At 43.2% G+C, this 14,734-nt stretch overlaps 1 protein-coding gene across 4 annotated transcripts in view; it reads right to left on the reverse strand.

Moving 5' to 3' along the window:
- Positions 1-14,734, reverse strand: part of TENM3 (teneurin transmembrane protein 3) — a 1,016,736-nt gene that overhangs the window by 33,498 nt on the left and 968,504 nt on the right. For all 4 annotated transcript variants that reach the window (XM_081521959.1, XM_081521963.1, XM_081521962.1 and 1 more), the window contains one exon: positions 2,034-2,209. In XM_081521959.1, coding sequence (XP_081378085.1) covers positions 2,034-2,209 — 176 coding nt within the window. The remainder of the gene's footprint in view (positions 1-2,033; positions 2,210-14,734) is intronic.

The following is a 14,734-nucleotide window of genomic DNA, read 5'->3' on the forward strand; positions in this document are numbered from 1 at the left end:
TGGGCTCAATAAAGGACAGAAATGGTATGGACCTAACAGAAGCAGAAGATATTAAGAAGAGGTGGCAAGAATACACAGAAGAACTGTACAAAAAAGATCTTCATGACCCAGATAATCACGATGGTGTGATCACTCACCTAGAGCCAGACATCCTGGAATGTGAAGTCAAGTGGGCCTTAGGAAGCATCACTAAGAGCAAAGCTGGTGGAGGTGATGGAACTCCAGTTGAGCTATTTCAGATCCTAAAAGATGATGCTGTGAAAGTGCTGCACTCAACATGCCAGCAAATCTGGAAAACTCAGCAGTGGCCACAGGACTGGAAAAGGTCAGTTTTCATTCCAATCCCAAAGAAAGGCAATGCCAAAAAATGCTCAAACTACTGCACAACTGCATTCATCTCACACGCTAGCAAAATAATGCTCAAAATTCTCCAAGCCAGGCTTCAGCAATACGTGAACCGTGAACTTCCAGATGTTCAAGCTGGTTTTAGAAAAGGCAGAGAAACCAGAGATCAAATTGCCAACATCCACTGGATCATCAAAAAAGCAAGAGAGTTCCAGAAAAACATCTATTTCTGCTTTATTGACTATGCCAAAGCCTTTGACTGTGTGGATCACAATAAACTGTGGAAATTCTGAAAGAGATGGGAATACCAGACCATCTGACCTATCTCTTGAGAAACCTGTATGCAGGTCAGGAAGCAACAGTTACAACTGGACATGGAACAACAGACTGGTTCCAAATAGGAAAAGGAGTACGTCAAGGCTGTATATTGTCACCCTGCTTATTTAACTTATACGCAGAGTACATCATGAGAAACGCGGGGCTGGAAGAAACACAAGCTGGAATCAAGATTGCCGGGAGAAATATCAATAACCTCAGATATGCGGATGACACCACCCTTATGGCAGAAAGTGAAGAAGAACTAAAGAGCCTCTTGATGAAAGTGAAAGAGGAGAGTGAAAAAGTTGGCTTAAAGCTCAACATTCAGAAAACTAAGATCATGGCATCTGGTCCCATCACTTCATGGCAAACAGATGGGGAACAGTGGAAACGTGGCTGGCTTTATTTTTTTGGGCTCCAGAATCACTGCAGATGGTGACTGCAGCCATGGAATTAAAAGATGCCTACTCTTTGGAAGGAAAGTCATGACCAACCTAGACAGCATATTAAAAAGCAGAGATATTACTTTGCCAACAAAGGTCTGTCTAGTCAAGGCTATGGTTTTTCCAGTAGTCATGTTTGAATGTGAGAGTTGGACTGTAAAGAAAGCTGAGCACCGAAGAATTGATGCTTTTGAACTGTGGTGTTGGAGAAGACTCTTGAGAGTCCCTTAGGCTGCAAGGAGATCCAATCAATCCGTCCTAAAGGAGACCAGTCCTGGGTGTTCATGGGAAGGACTGATGTTGAAGCTGAAACTCCAATACTTTGGCCACCTGATGCGAAGAGCTGACTCATTTGAAAAGACCCTGATGCTGGGAAAGACTGCGGGTAGGAGGAGAAGGGGATGACAGAGGATGAGATGGTTGGATGGCATCACCGACTCGATGGACATGAGTTTGAGTAAACTCCGGGAGTTGGTGATGGACAGGGATGCCTGGCGTGCTGCAGTCCATGGGGTCGCAAAGAGTTGGACACGACTGAGCGACTGAACTGAACTGGACTGGACTGACTGTAGCCCACCAGGCTCCTCTGTCCACGGGTTTTTCCAGGCAAGAATACTAGGGTGGGTAGCCATTTCCTTCTCCAGGGGATCTTCCCGACCCAGGAATCGAACCTGGGTCTCTTGCATCCCTGCATTGGCAGGTGGGTTCTTACCATCGTTCCACCTGGGAAGCCCTTATGTCACTATAAAAAACATTACATGTACATATGAGGCTTCTCATCCTTATCTCTAGAGGTTTACATTTCCACCTTCCCTTTCCTAAGTTCATCTTAGAAAAAGCGCGTGGAGGGAGGGGGATGGCCACATGCTACTTCTGTGCCAGTGGTGTTTTAAACAGGTCCGTTGAAAGCTATGCTTTCATGCTTACCTTGAACCATGGTGTAGAACGAGTCAATGGAGGACAGGTTTGAAGTGATGCTGACATCTTCTTCTCGGCTGGATGACTCGATGTCCACTGTGATCGCCTTGTCCATGTCTCCATGAAGGTTGGTGACCACGCCAGTTGGAAATGTCACATTCGTCAGACGACCTTCGCTGTCGTAGCTGAATAAGAGAGGAATGAACTGGGTGGTAAACAGGCAACTGCAGATTCTTCTTACTTATACGAGAGTTGGCGGCAATACAGGCTGCACACGTTTCGAAGCATATTTGTCTTTGTGCAGGAGCTGTGCTGAGTGAGGACTTCAAACATGCTTTGAAGTCATCAGAAGCCTGTTTAACATAGAAAAGCCATGCCGGTGAGAGGGAGAGTAAACAGCTCTCCACCTCAGCACATTTTTCTTTGAAGTGTGACCAAAATCCTCCTGCACATCTAATTTGCTGTTTCAAAGGGAACATGTTTGGTGATATTAAATTTCTTAGTATTCCTCCATATTTTCTACAAAGTAGATTTAATTGCTGTTATATCCTGCTTGAAGGTTTTACTAACTTATGCCCTCTATGGCAGTGCGATATGAAAAAAATATATCTATAACTTTGTAAAACAGTATATATACATTCATGTTATGTATTTGCATATGTAAAGATATTCCTTCAGTATCTTGAGACATCTTCAACAAATTAGTATAATAAAGACTTTTAAAAAGATTTTATTTCTCAATGATTGACATACTTCATAATGGTACACTGGGACTTAAATGTTCACTGGGACTTAAATGTTGGCGGGAGTGGTGATAATCTAGTCTATACTGACATTACAGGAATGGTGGTGTTTTGAATGATGATTTATTATGTTTACTGAAATGAGATATAATACTTCTGGACATTTAATGACTATTTATTATATATATGCTAAGAAAGAGTTAGTATATAAGGAGGAACTTACAATTTAAATGTTAGGATGTACCTTAAAAAGCTATCCTATAATCATAACCATGCATTAGAGATATAACATTTTACTAACATATTGATTTTGGGATGTGATTTTTCTACTGGTGGCAGCACCAGAGAAAATTTCAAAAATGACAATGTGCTTTAAAGAAAGGGGGGGAGCAAATATTGAATGAGAAAACAGGGACTTCCCTGGGACAAAAATGCATTTAAGACAAGATTTCATATTTACACTAAAGTTGCTTCATTACAAAAGATCTAAGAAATGGAGTGCTGAACCATGTCCTACTGAAAATAAGTCTGGATGCAGAACTAGGAGATGAAAGACTCTTAATAGTGAAAGACAGAAATCACAAGGAAAGGGGAAAAGTGAAGATACAATAGTAAAAGGTATAAACATGGGGCAACAAGGAGATGGGGGTGGAATAAAAAGTACTAAATGTTATTTTGGAATAAAAGGATAGCAGACTTTGATAGTGTCACTTAGAGAAATGTAGTTGGGAATTAGGAGCAGCATCTAGGTATTTGAGGGAGAGAATTCAGCAAGGACAATGTCACGGTGGGGACAGTATCAGTCAGATCAGAGGTTTGACTGACTTGATCTGACAATCCGCCTTGCTGCTTTGCCAGCGGCAGGAACCGGCACTCAGGAGAGGAGGCGGTCAATGGAGAGACAGAGAGAAAGAAAATGCACCATTAAGTGTAATCATTGTTTGGACCCACAAAAGGCAGAGCTGAAATAAAAAAGGAGACTCCTTCTCTTCCCAGCAACCCAAATGCCCCTAGCAGATTAAGGCATCAATGAAAGAAACTCAACAGGGCTTATTGCTGTCATTACTTTTTTTTTGACGACATTATTACTTTTAAAGAAACAAACAAGCCTAGGTTTATAGAATTACTGACCATACCAGCCTAAAGTGCAATGTTAACCAGGACATAATTCTTGCATTGCTTTATATTTCTCACAGGATAAGATGGAGAAAAAGTTACTGTGTTTTTACAGAAATTAACACCCTAAGGTAAATAAGTACCAGGGATGCAATGTACAACCAGATAAATACAATTAACACTGTTGTTGTTGTTTAGTTGCTAAGTCATGTCTGACTCTTTTGCGACCCCGTGGCCTGCCAGGCTCCTCTGTCCATGGGATTTCCTAAGCAAGAATACTGGAGTGGGTTGTCATTTCCTTCTCCAATAATTAAACTGCTGTATGTTATATACATAAAAGTTGTTAAGAGAGTACATCTCAAGGGTTCACATCACAAGCAAAAATTTTTCTATTTTCTTTAATGTTTTATCTATAAGAGATGATGAATGTTCACCAAACTCATTTCATGACTTACCTAAGTCAAATCACTGTGCTGTATACCTTAAACAGTGCTGTCTGTCCATTATGTGTCAATAAAACGGAAAGAAAAAAGCCATAGAAAAATTTTAAAGAGAAACTGACATCCTTTTGCATGCTCCTATATAAAAGGCAAATCAGTACTTTATCAGCCCTTGCCTCCCTTCCCATTTTACAGATGGACAAATGAAAATCTGATGTGGTTGGGTGATCTGATCAGGGCTCTCTCTGCATCTCACGACAGGCCCATGCCTGGAGCTTCCAAGCGCTGGACCCAGGTCCCCACGCCCTTCTGTAAATCACAATGCTTGACTTAGAGTGGAGAATGATAGCTTCATATAGGTGATGCTGCCTGCCAGCACTCCGCTGATTCATTCCCGCTGCTGTCACTCACCTGCCCTTTTCCGTCCCCTTTGCTGGTTTACGTTTTCTAGCTCCATTCAATCTACAGCGGGCCCGTCACCTTTCTCCTGTGCAAAGCATTTCTCCCATCCTTGCCACTGCTCTTTCACTGGCCAACCCTGTGGTCTCCGTCCTGCTGGGCAGGCATTTCCTATCACAGGATGCTGAGCGCGCCGCCTTCGAGCACGGGGCACTGTGCGCTCAGACGCTCACCTGTTTGCCTCTGGTTCTTTGGGAAATAGAGCCACAAGTAGCCTTTGTAGGCAGTGTGGTTAGAATGACAGAGGGTTAAGCTGGCATCTTAGTGGCCCACCTCCACAGTGTAGCCCTGGAAGTCCTGAGTTTGTGCTTTCAGATGAGGGGCTGCACATAAAAAAGTAAGGCACTCAGAGGGCTGAAAGACTCACACGGGGCCGGCCAGGGAAGCCGCTATTTCCTGAAGGACTCTTAGAGCATCTACCCCACTGGTCACCTACCGGTCTCTGAATAAGCTTGTAGGCAAGTTACAGCGCAAGGTCGTGTGGAGTGGCAGGCAAGGGTCACGTCAAGGTGGGGACCTATGCTGGGCCTTGAAATAGACGCGGATTTCGACGGGAAGATAAGGAAGGCACGGGACACAGACCAGCCAAGAAACAGCCAGGGAGAGGGTGCGGAGGAGTGAAGAAGGACAGGCTCTGAAGTCAGGGCGTGGAAGAGCCTGCTGAAGCAGAGGGTCCAGGTATGATGGAGGGAAGCCCTGGACAGGGGTCACCACTGGGGACTGTGATGAAGGTTTTTAGGAGAAGAAAGGCTTTAATCAAACTTAAAGGAGCCCGGGGTGGGGTGACAGGTCACGCAGGGAACTCGCCGATTTCACAAACCAAGACAAAAAAATAAGATTGGGGATCAACAGAGAGTTTTGAAAATTCCTCACCTGTTACCAGCATCCTTTCATAAAGAAAGGCCATTTAGCTACGCCGCAGGGAGAAACGACCTAACTTCAGGGGGAGACCATTCTTGACAAGGAAAAAGTAAAGCTTTATGAACACATTCTCTCCCTCATTATGTATTTTTTTCCCATTTCACTGTGGATCCGTGAGAACTTTTGCACGGATTCGCAGCTAGGACAACAGAAGTGAAACAAGATGGATGGCAGACATTAGAATTACCAGGGGACACTGGATAAGGGAGGGAAGGAGAATGAGATGCCTGTCAGACAGGGCAGGTGATCCCATCTTTAGCAAAAGCAGAAAACCAAGGCAACAGCCGATGTCCGGCCGTCCTCTGAAAAGCTTTGATCCCAGGATCTAACGGGGCCTTCTCATCAAATACACACCTCTGGACACAGTCTCTGCCCCTGTGCAGAGTTGTGGCTCTTCGGAATGTTGCCTGGCCTTGCTCGTGAGCTAGCCTGCCTAGCTTGTAGATTTGAGACATGGTTTTCTTTTTATGAGCTTTTGAATTCACAACGCTACAGGCTCCAGGGAATCTGACTGGAACATCACTTTCATGCCCCGCACCCCTTCCACTCATTTGGCCTCAACCTGGTAGCTTCAGATTCATCACACAGCACATTCCTTTTTGCTCCCGGTTGACCCCTCTTGACAACGGCCCCTCACTGGAAAAGACAAACTCCCTCAGGCTCTCTGTGACCTTCTGCTCCTTCACTGATGGGCTGCCCCACGTTGAGGTTTCTCTATTTGTTCATCTTTAATTCTGATTGCGTTTTTGCCTAGGCTTGCTGTTTTAGCCTTTGTGGTATATTTTTAAATCTCTTTTTACGTTTCCTTAACAGCAGGATTCTCGACAAATGCCCTGGAAAGCCAGAGGCTCAGACCATCTCAGTTGAAAATGCTGATTTCCATCCTGATGTGAAATCCTCTGTCTCGTACCCCCTTACAGATGAGAAGTTCCTGACACTTTTCTTTGCCTTCATAGTGTCTCGCACGTATCTCCACTCCGACAGCTGCCCTAGATTGCAAAAGTTGGTTTTGCTGCCTCTCCCCACATTCATGGCTACCAAATCCATCTTCTAAGCCATGCCATGCCCCTGCTCCCAAGGGTAACACTTCTCTGCTCAAACATCCCTAGCGGTTCCTCAGCTGAGACAAACATTGACTAAAACTGTCACCAACTAAGATCCATAGACTGTTAATACTGCAAATACATTCAGGTGGAAACAAAGTTCTCAAAAACTTAGAAAAAATTCAACAGCAAAAAAAAAAGTGTGTGTGTGTGTGGTGGGGGGCAACTTCCCTGGTAATCCAGAGGTAATCTAATCTGCATTGGAAACCTCTGTGCTTCCAATGCAAGGGGCAAGGGTTCAATCCCTGGTCAGGGAACTAAGATCCTGAATGCCCATGGCATGAAGCCCCATGCGAGTGTGCTAAGATGCTTCAGTCATGTCTGACTCTTTGCCACCCTATGGACTGTAGCCCGTCAGACTCCTCTGTTCGTGGGATTCTCCAGACAAGAATACTGAAGTGGGTAGCCATGCCCTCCTCCAGGGGATCTTCCTGACCCAGGGATCAAACCTGCATCTCCTGCTTTGCAGGCGGATTCTTTGCCACTTGCTCAAAATTCTGAGCCACCAGTCACAGTAAAGACTCCCAAGAAAGACTTAATCAACCTTTCTTTTCCACTGTCCCCATGACACAGAGGGAGAATTTTTTCCTCCCATCTATCAGAGTTCCTTTGGTTTCAATTTCCTTTCATCATTTAACAGCCAGTAAAACAAAACCAAACAAAAACTTCCCCCAGCCTTGCCATCTGTATGGCAATTCTTTTTTCACAACGCTAATCTGTAATAACTTCTCTGTCACTGCAGTAAAGGAGAGCAAAATTACCAACCTTATAACAAAAGCATATATACAAATCATTCCTGGATCTGCATTTCTGATGAAGGACATGGGCAAACAGCAAAAACAGAACCTGATTTAAACTTCTCGTGGTGGACTGAATCCTAACAGCCATCATGTGATTTATAACACGCACATCCTGAAGAATTCACATTTCAGTATTCTGGGAATGAACCTTTATATATTTTACCAATGATCTCACAGGCAAATGATAATTTCTTTGGATTCAAGAGCAAATGTTGTTGGTGAGCAATCCTCAAAAAATCAGGTTTTGAAGAGAAAATGCAAAATGCTTCCATCATCACGAGAAGCAGAACAATCAACTATCTTCTAAATCATGGGTTCGTCTGGTACTTAATTGTCTGCTACCTACCTATATGCATATTGCCAAAAATAACAGGGAAGATGCAAGATAAGAAAAACACCAAAAGATACTATTTCAAATGAATTTTGTCTCAAGTGCTAAGAGGATCATGTCGTAAATTCATATATTACACTTTTTCCTCCCTCACCAGATCTTCCCAGTGGGATTTCATTCACACTCATGGCTCTATTTTTCCCACAGCCCCCACGCCCACATCTCTAGAACTGCCTCACTCAGAGTTCCTTTTCTTTTTTACTTAGTTGGCTGAACTGGGTCTTAGTTGGAGCATGCAGGACCTAGTTCCCTGACCCGGGATCAAACCCGGGCCCCCTACATTGGGAGCTCGGGGTCCCAGTCATGGGACCACCTGGGATATCCCTCACCCTGAGTTCTCACCAGCCATTTTTGACTGCATGAAGGGTTGGACAATGGTCCCTCAAATCATAATCTCCAAATCAGAGCTCATCTTCCCTGTATTTCCTACCCACTTGGGCACTAGGTTAGTGGACTTTCTTTTCCCTCCCCTTGTGCATTAAGTCCTCAAGCTGTATTTCATTTCCTGATGACTAACCTATCTCTTTCTCCGAAATTTCCGTGCCCAACTGTGGGTCAGACCTTCACCGCTCAATTAGATTTACTGTCTTCTAACTCCCCTCTCCCCCTTTATTCAGCCTCCTGCTTTTCTACATTCAGCCCATCCTTAGGTTGTCAGATGGAGCACTGTGCTTCCTTGGGGAAAACTCCTTTATGGGAGCCCTGTCTAACGGGGATCGCCAGGTGGTCAGCATAAGCCCTGCTGAATCAGAACTATGATCTCCCTCTACTCATCTTCCTACTTCCACACATACTCTATGCTCCTGTTATTATGAGCTGCATGTTCTTTCTAAAGCCTGCCATGCTCTGCCTCCTGAGTAAATGTTTGACTCTGGCCTGGAAGACCCCACCTTGGCTTGCTCACCTTGCTTCGTACCTCTGAGGGTCTCACTTTAAGTCGATGGCATGATCGACTCCATGAACATGAGTTTGAGCAAACTCTGGGAGATAGTGAAGGACAGGGAAGGCTGGCAAGCTGCAGTCCACGGGGTTGCAAAGAGTCAGACACAACTGAGCGACTGAACAACAACAACAATAACTTTAAGAACCGCTAGACTGGCTGAATTTTGGGATGAACTGAGGTCTAGGAAATCTGGAAGTATGTGTGTTTTTAAGATGAAGGATGCTAAGAGGAGCCAGAGATGATATTCCCAATCATCTTATCTCCTTCCTGGGTCTCCTCCCCCAACCCTGGGGCAGAGGACAGAAGAAACAGTGTCCATATTAGCTTGCTTTGACGCCTCAAGACATTCTAAAACCAGGATCCTGGAACCCAGGCAAGGGGTCTCCTCTGGGAGGCTGAGAAGTGAGAGTAGCCAGGAGGGAGGGAAGCTGAGGTTGCTTTTATTTTGATATCCTCGGAATGAGTCAGAGACGCCAGACAATCTCTGGAAAACAACTGTCCGTCTTCAGTTCTGGGACTATAAAATAATAAAGTTTCCTTTCACTAGTTGTCACTGTGTAGATTTCTTGCCCTGTTATCAAACAACCCTTTAAAATGGCTGGAGTATGTAACTTGGTCTCAGAGTAAATCATCTGACAATCACCCTTTAAGGGAAGTTGCTGACACACCCAGATAGGTTGCTATCGGATCATCCAGTTTAGACAGCTATGTAATTAGTTTAAGGAAGGAATTCGACACTTTGAGAAACTGCATTTACCTGAACCATTATGGAGCAACTGAACATTAACTGCCTAGATAAAACGCACCAAAAGAGTTAATGTAGGCTTGCCACTATCGACACACTGCAAATTATAGTGAGAAAATATGGAACATTTCCTATTATTATATATGTTGTGAGATAGGTTGAAAAAAGTCTGACAGATTAATCTGTTTTTTAATTTTTCTGGGATTTTCTCAAATAATCTGAATAACACACAATTTCTCCATTTCCCTTTCTGCTTTGAAACCTGGACAAAATGAATGACTTCTTTAAACTAGACTGCAGAAGACTAATACTAAATCAAGTATTAGTAAAAAGTATTGCCTTAGTAGCCATAGTAGCATTTGGGTTAATGTTTGAAATGTACAAAGATCTAATGTTTGAAATGTACAAAGATTTAAAGGGTTAATGTTTGAAATGTACAAAAATGTACAATTATTCAATTGTCTACACATTTTCCTTTTCTATTTTTTCTTTTTACTGATGTCCCTGGGGCTAACCATACTGGTTAAAAATTTAAAGTAAAATTATTAAACAAAATAGCAAAAAATGGAAATCAACCGTAACATTTCCCCATGAATTTAAGTGATCTGCTGGTTAAATCTCTTAAAATCACACTTAATGCAGTAAATGCTTTTTTCCATGAGGAAGGCAAGAAAAAGGAAAATAAAGAAAAGGAATTGGGTACCATTTTTAGAGATATGTTTGTAAAGTGGGCAACTTTGTTGTTAATGCAGTTTTGGGCAGAAATAGCAATGAAACGTGGTTTCAGTGTTGGAGTTTTTAGCGTTGGATGTCAGATGCCTACCAGGGGAAAGGTTATTCTCTCAGTTTGTTCCAAGGAAGATGGCTCTATAATTTTTCTAACATCATGAGCTATTACAGTCTCACACACACACACACACACACACACACACACACACACACACACACACATCAGGAGAATACAGACTGACGCAGATGTCTGGCTATTTAGACATGGTTCACTGTCAATGCTGGGAGAAATATCAGTAACCTCAGATACGCAGAGGACACCTCCCTTATGGCAGAAAGCAAAGAACTAAAGAGCCTCTTGATGAAAGTGCAAGAGGAGAGTGAAAAAACTGGCTTAAAACTCAACATTTGAAAGAGGGTAACGATAACCCTATATGCGAGACAGAATAAGAGACACAGATGCATAGAACAGTCTTATGGACTCTGAGGGAGAAGGTGAGGGTGGGACGTTCTGGGAGAATAGCATTGAAACATGTCTATTATCATATGTGAAACAGAACACCATTTCAGGTTCAATGCATGAGACAAATGCTCAGGGCTGGGGCAATGGGATGACCCAGAGGGATGGGATGGGGAGGGAAGTGGGAGGGCGGTTTAAGATGGGGAACACATGTAAATGTAAACCCACGGCTGATTCATGTCAATGTATGGCAAAAACCACTACAATATTGTAAAGTAATTAGCCCCCAACTAAAATAAATAAATTTATTAAAAAAAAAAAAACTCAACATTCAAAAATCAAGATCATGGCATCTGGTCCCATCACTTCATGGCAAATAGATGGGGAAACAATGGAAATAGTTTACAGACTTTATTTTCTTGGGCTCCAAAATCACTGTGGACAGTGACTGCAGCCATGAAATTAAAAGACGCTTGCTCCTTGGAAGAAAAGCTATGACCAACCTAGACAGCATATTTAAAAGCAGAGACATTACTTTGCTGACAAAGGTCCATCTAGTCAAAGCTGTGGTTTTTCCCTTAGTCATGTATAGAGGCTAGAGTTGGACCATAAAGAAGGCTGAGCATTGAAGAATTGATGCTTTGGAACTATGGTGTTGGAGAAGACTCTTGAGAATCCCTTGGACTGCAAGGAGATCAAACCAGTCAATCCTAAAGGAAATCAGTCCTGAATATTCACTGGAAGGACTAATGCTGAAGCTGAAACTCCAATACTTTGGTCACCTGATGTGAAGGGATGACTCACTGGAAGAGACCCTGATGCTGGGAGAGATTGAAGGCAGGAGGAGAAGGGGACGACAGAGGATGAGATGGTTGGATGGTATCACTGACTCAATGGAGATGAGTTTGAGCAAGCTCCGGGAGATGATGAAGGACAGGGAAGCCTGGAGTGCTCTAGTCCATGGGGTCACAAAGAGTCAGACTCGACTGAGCGACCAAACAACAACACTGTCAATGAGACCGGATTCATCTTTCCTGATCTGGAATAATCACCAGCAAGTTTTCCTAGGTTATCTGCGCTGTCTGCACACTATTTTGGACATGAAGTCCAGGTATTATTTACATCGCCTCTCTCTCCTCTGAGATTCCCTTTTCCATCTTCTCCGGGACGATCAGAACTGATGTCAGTGGCAGCCGTGGGTCTGCACGGGCACAGAGTTACGTTCATTATAAGGAAATGAACTGAGAAGCTCATTCTGAAATTGCTAAGCTTGAAAGAGGGGCAATAAAGCACCTGAATGAGAGGCCGGAGACCCATATATACCTACATAAACGTGTAAGAGTGGAAACTCATTTATTTGCTCCTTGAATCTGAATAGAACTCATGACAGACCACAGAGTCAACTCCTCGTATATAAAGCTCCAAATATTCCAAGTCCCAGGACAGAAGACTGCCCCCAGCTCAGCAGTGTGCATATACACATCAGCCAGAACTCAGCGTTTTTTTCCCCACGTTGTCTTCTCTAACCTGACAGAGCGCCTCCAGATACACCCACATGGTTTGTATGTTACGGGGTAAGCAAGCAGAGAGCTGTGAAATGCCATTAGCTATTAAATAATTTATCCTATTGCCCAACTCAATACACTGCGTCTGCTTTTGTGTGCATTCGAGTGGAAGAAGTGAGGTCTTGCTCTGGCTATGAACTTTTTAAATAATACATTTCCAGTAGGTAAGATCTTTTGGGTCTCCCTGGAATTACTCCAGCTAAGGAAACATAGCGTGGGATAATTGTTTGAAAATCATATGAAGAACAGCATAGAAGAATCCCTAATACTAAGTGAAGGGGTAACCAGGCTTATCACAGGGTCATCAGACAAGGGGACCCCAAAGCTAGATGGACAGCAAGTCAACAGAAGAGGGGGTCTGAGGAAAGAGGGTTTATTCATCAGCAGTGAAGAAGTCTTCTGTTCATGACACATATTAGTCTAATTCACGGATCTCAGAGCTGGATTATCAATGACCTGACACACCTGCTGTTGTCTTCCTACCAGGCCATCCGTAGTGTGTCTAAGAATACTGACCACTTCTTTAAGGACTCATGGTAGGGATACAAAAAGAACAAATAACATGGAGAGAAACTGCTGCCTAGAAGAAGACGGTACCTCCAGTTTCTGAAATGAAAGTTCTTTTGCTTTGGAAATTCCCTGTGAACCCCAGAAAGTCACTCTATTATACTGGTGAAGAATTTCAAGTTTAGAATTGAGTTTTATTTTCCTGGAGCCATTCTTCCTGCTATCAGGGGCAGCAATATACTTTAACAGTATTTGCATGGGAAACATTCTCTGTTTTCAACTCTTCACCCCCAACACTTAAGAAGAAAGTGCTGTCAATATGGAGTCTTAATTTTTTGTTAATTATTTAATAATGAGGTCAACTGAGGAAGTCCTTATTTTATAAAACAAGAGAGTAAATACGTAATAATAGGTAAATACATTTTAAAAAAATCAACAACAAAAGTGCGAAGTGTTAATATTTTCAGCATTAACTATTGGTATGGAAAAGTCTGAACTATTTCAGAAAGCAAATATTTACATGATACTCTTCCAATGGAGGGCTTCCCAGGTAGCACTGGTGGTAAAGAACCTGCCTGCCAATGCAGGCAACTTAAGACATGCGGGTTCTATCCCTGGGTCGATAAGATTCCCTGGAAGAGGGCATGGCAAACTACTCCAGTATTTTTGCCTGGAAAACCCCATGGACAGAGGAGTCCATGGGGTTGCAAAGAGTCGGACGCCACTAAAGCAACTTAGCACACGTGCATGCACTTCCAGCAGAGCCAGTTCTAGGTCTGATCAGACTCTTCTCCATAAATAAATGCTCACCAACCACATCTGTAACCACAGTTAGAACTGGACATGGAACAATGAACTGTTTCCAAATTGGGAGAGGGGTATGTCGAGGTTGTATATTGTCACTTTGCTTATTTAAATTCTATGCAGAGTGCATCATGTGAAATGCTGGGCTGGATGAAGCTCAAGCTGGAATCAAGGCTGCCGGAAGAAATATCAATAGCCTCAGATATGGAGATGATACCACCCTTGCGGCAGAAAGTGACGAGGAACTAAAAAGTCTCTTGATGAAGGTGAAAGATGAGAGTGGAAAAGCTGGCTTAAAACTCAACATTCAAAAATCAAGATCATGCCATCTGGTCCCATCACTTCATGGTAAATAGATGGGGAGAATATGGAAACAATGACATTTGTTTTTTATTTTCTTGGGCTCCAAAATCACTGTGGACAGTGACTGCAGCCATGAAATTAAAAGACGCTTGCTCCTTGGAAGAAAAACTATGACAAACCAAGACAGTGTATTAAAAAGCAGAGACATCACTTGGCCGACAAAAGTCTATATAGTTAAAGCTATGTTTTTTCCAGTAGTCATATATGGATGTGAGAGTTGGACCATAAAGAAGGCTGAGAACCGAAGAACAGATGCTCCTGAACCGTGGTGCTGAAGAAGACTCTTGAGAGTCCCTTGGATTGCAAGGAGATCAAAACAGTCAGTCCTAAAAGAAATCAACCCTGAACATTGATTGGGAGGACTGATGCTGAAGCTGAAGCTCCAAGATTTTGGCCACCTGATGTGAAGAGCCGACTCACTGGAAAAGACCCTGCTGCTGGGAAAGACTAGGGGAAGGAGAAGAAGGGGGCAACAGAGTATGAGATGGTTGGATGGCATCACTGACCCAATGGACGGGAATTTAAGCAAGCTCTGGGAGATAGTGAAGGACAGAGAAGCCTGGCGTACGCATGGAGTTGTAAAGAGTCAGACACGACTTAGCTGCTGAACAACTACAACCC

This window comes from Giraffa tippelskirchi, chromosome 8 (genome assembly GCF_054371585.1).
Source record: "Giraffa tippelskirchi isolate mGirTip1 chromosome 8, T2T-mGirTip1v1.2.pri, whole genome shotgun sequence".
Lineage (NCBI taxonomy): Eukaryota > Metazoa > Chordata > Mammalia > Artiodactyla > Giraffidae > Giraffa > Giraffa tippelskirchi.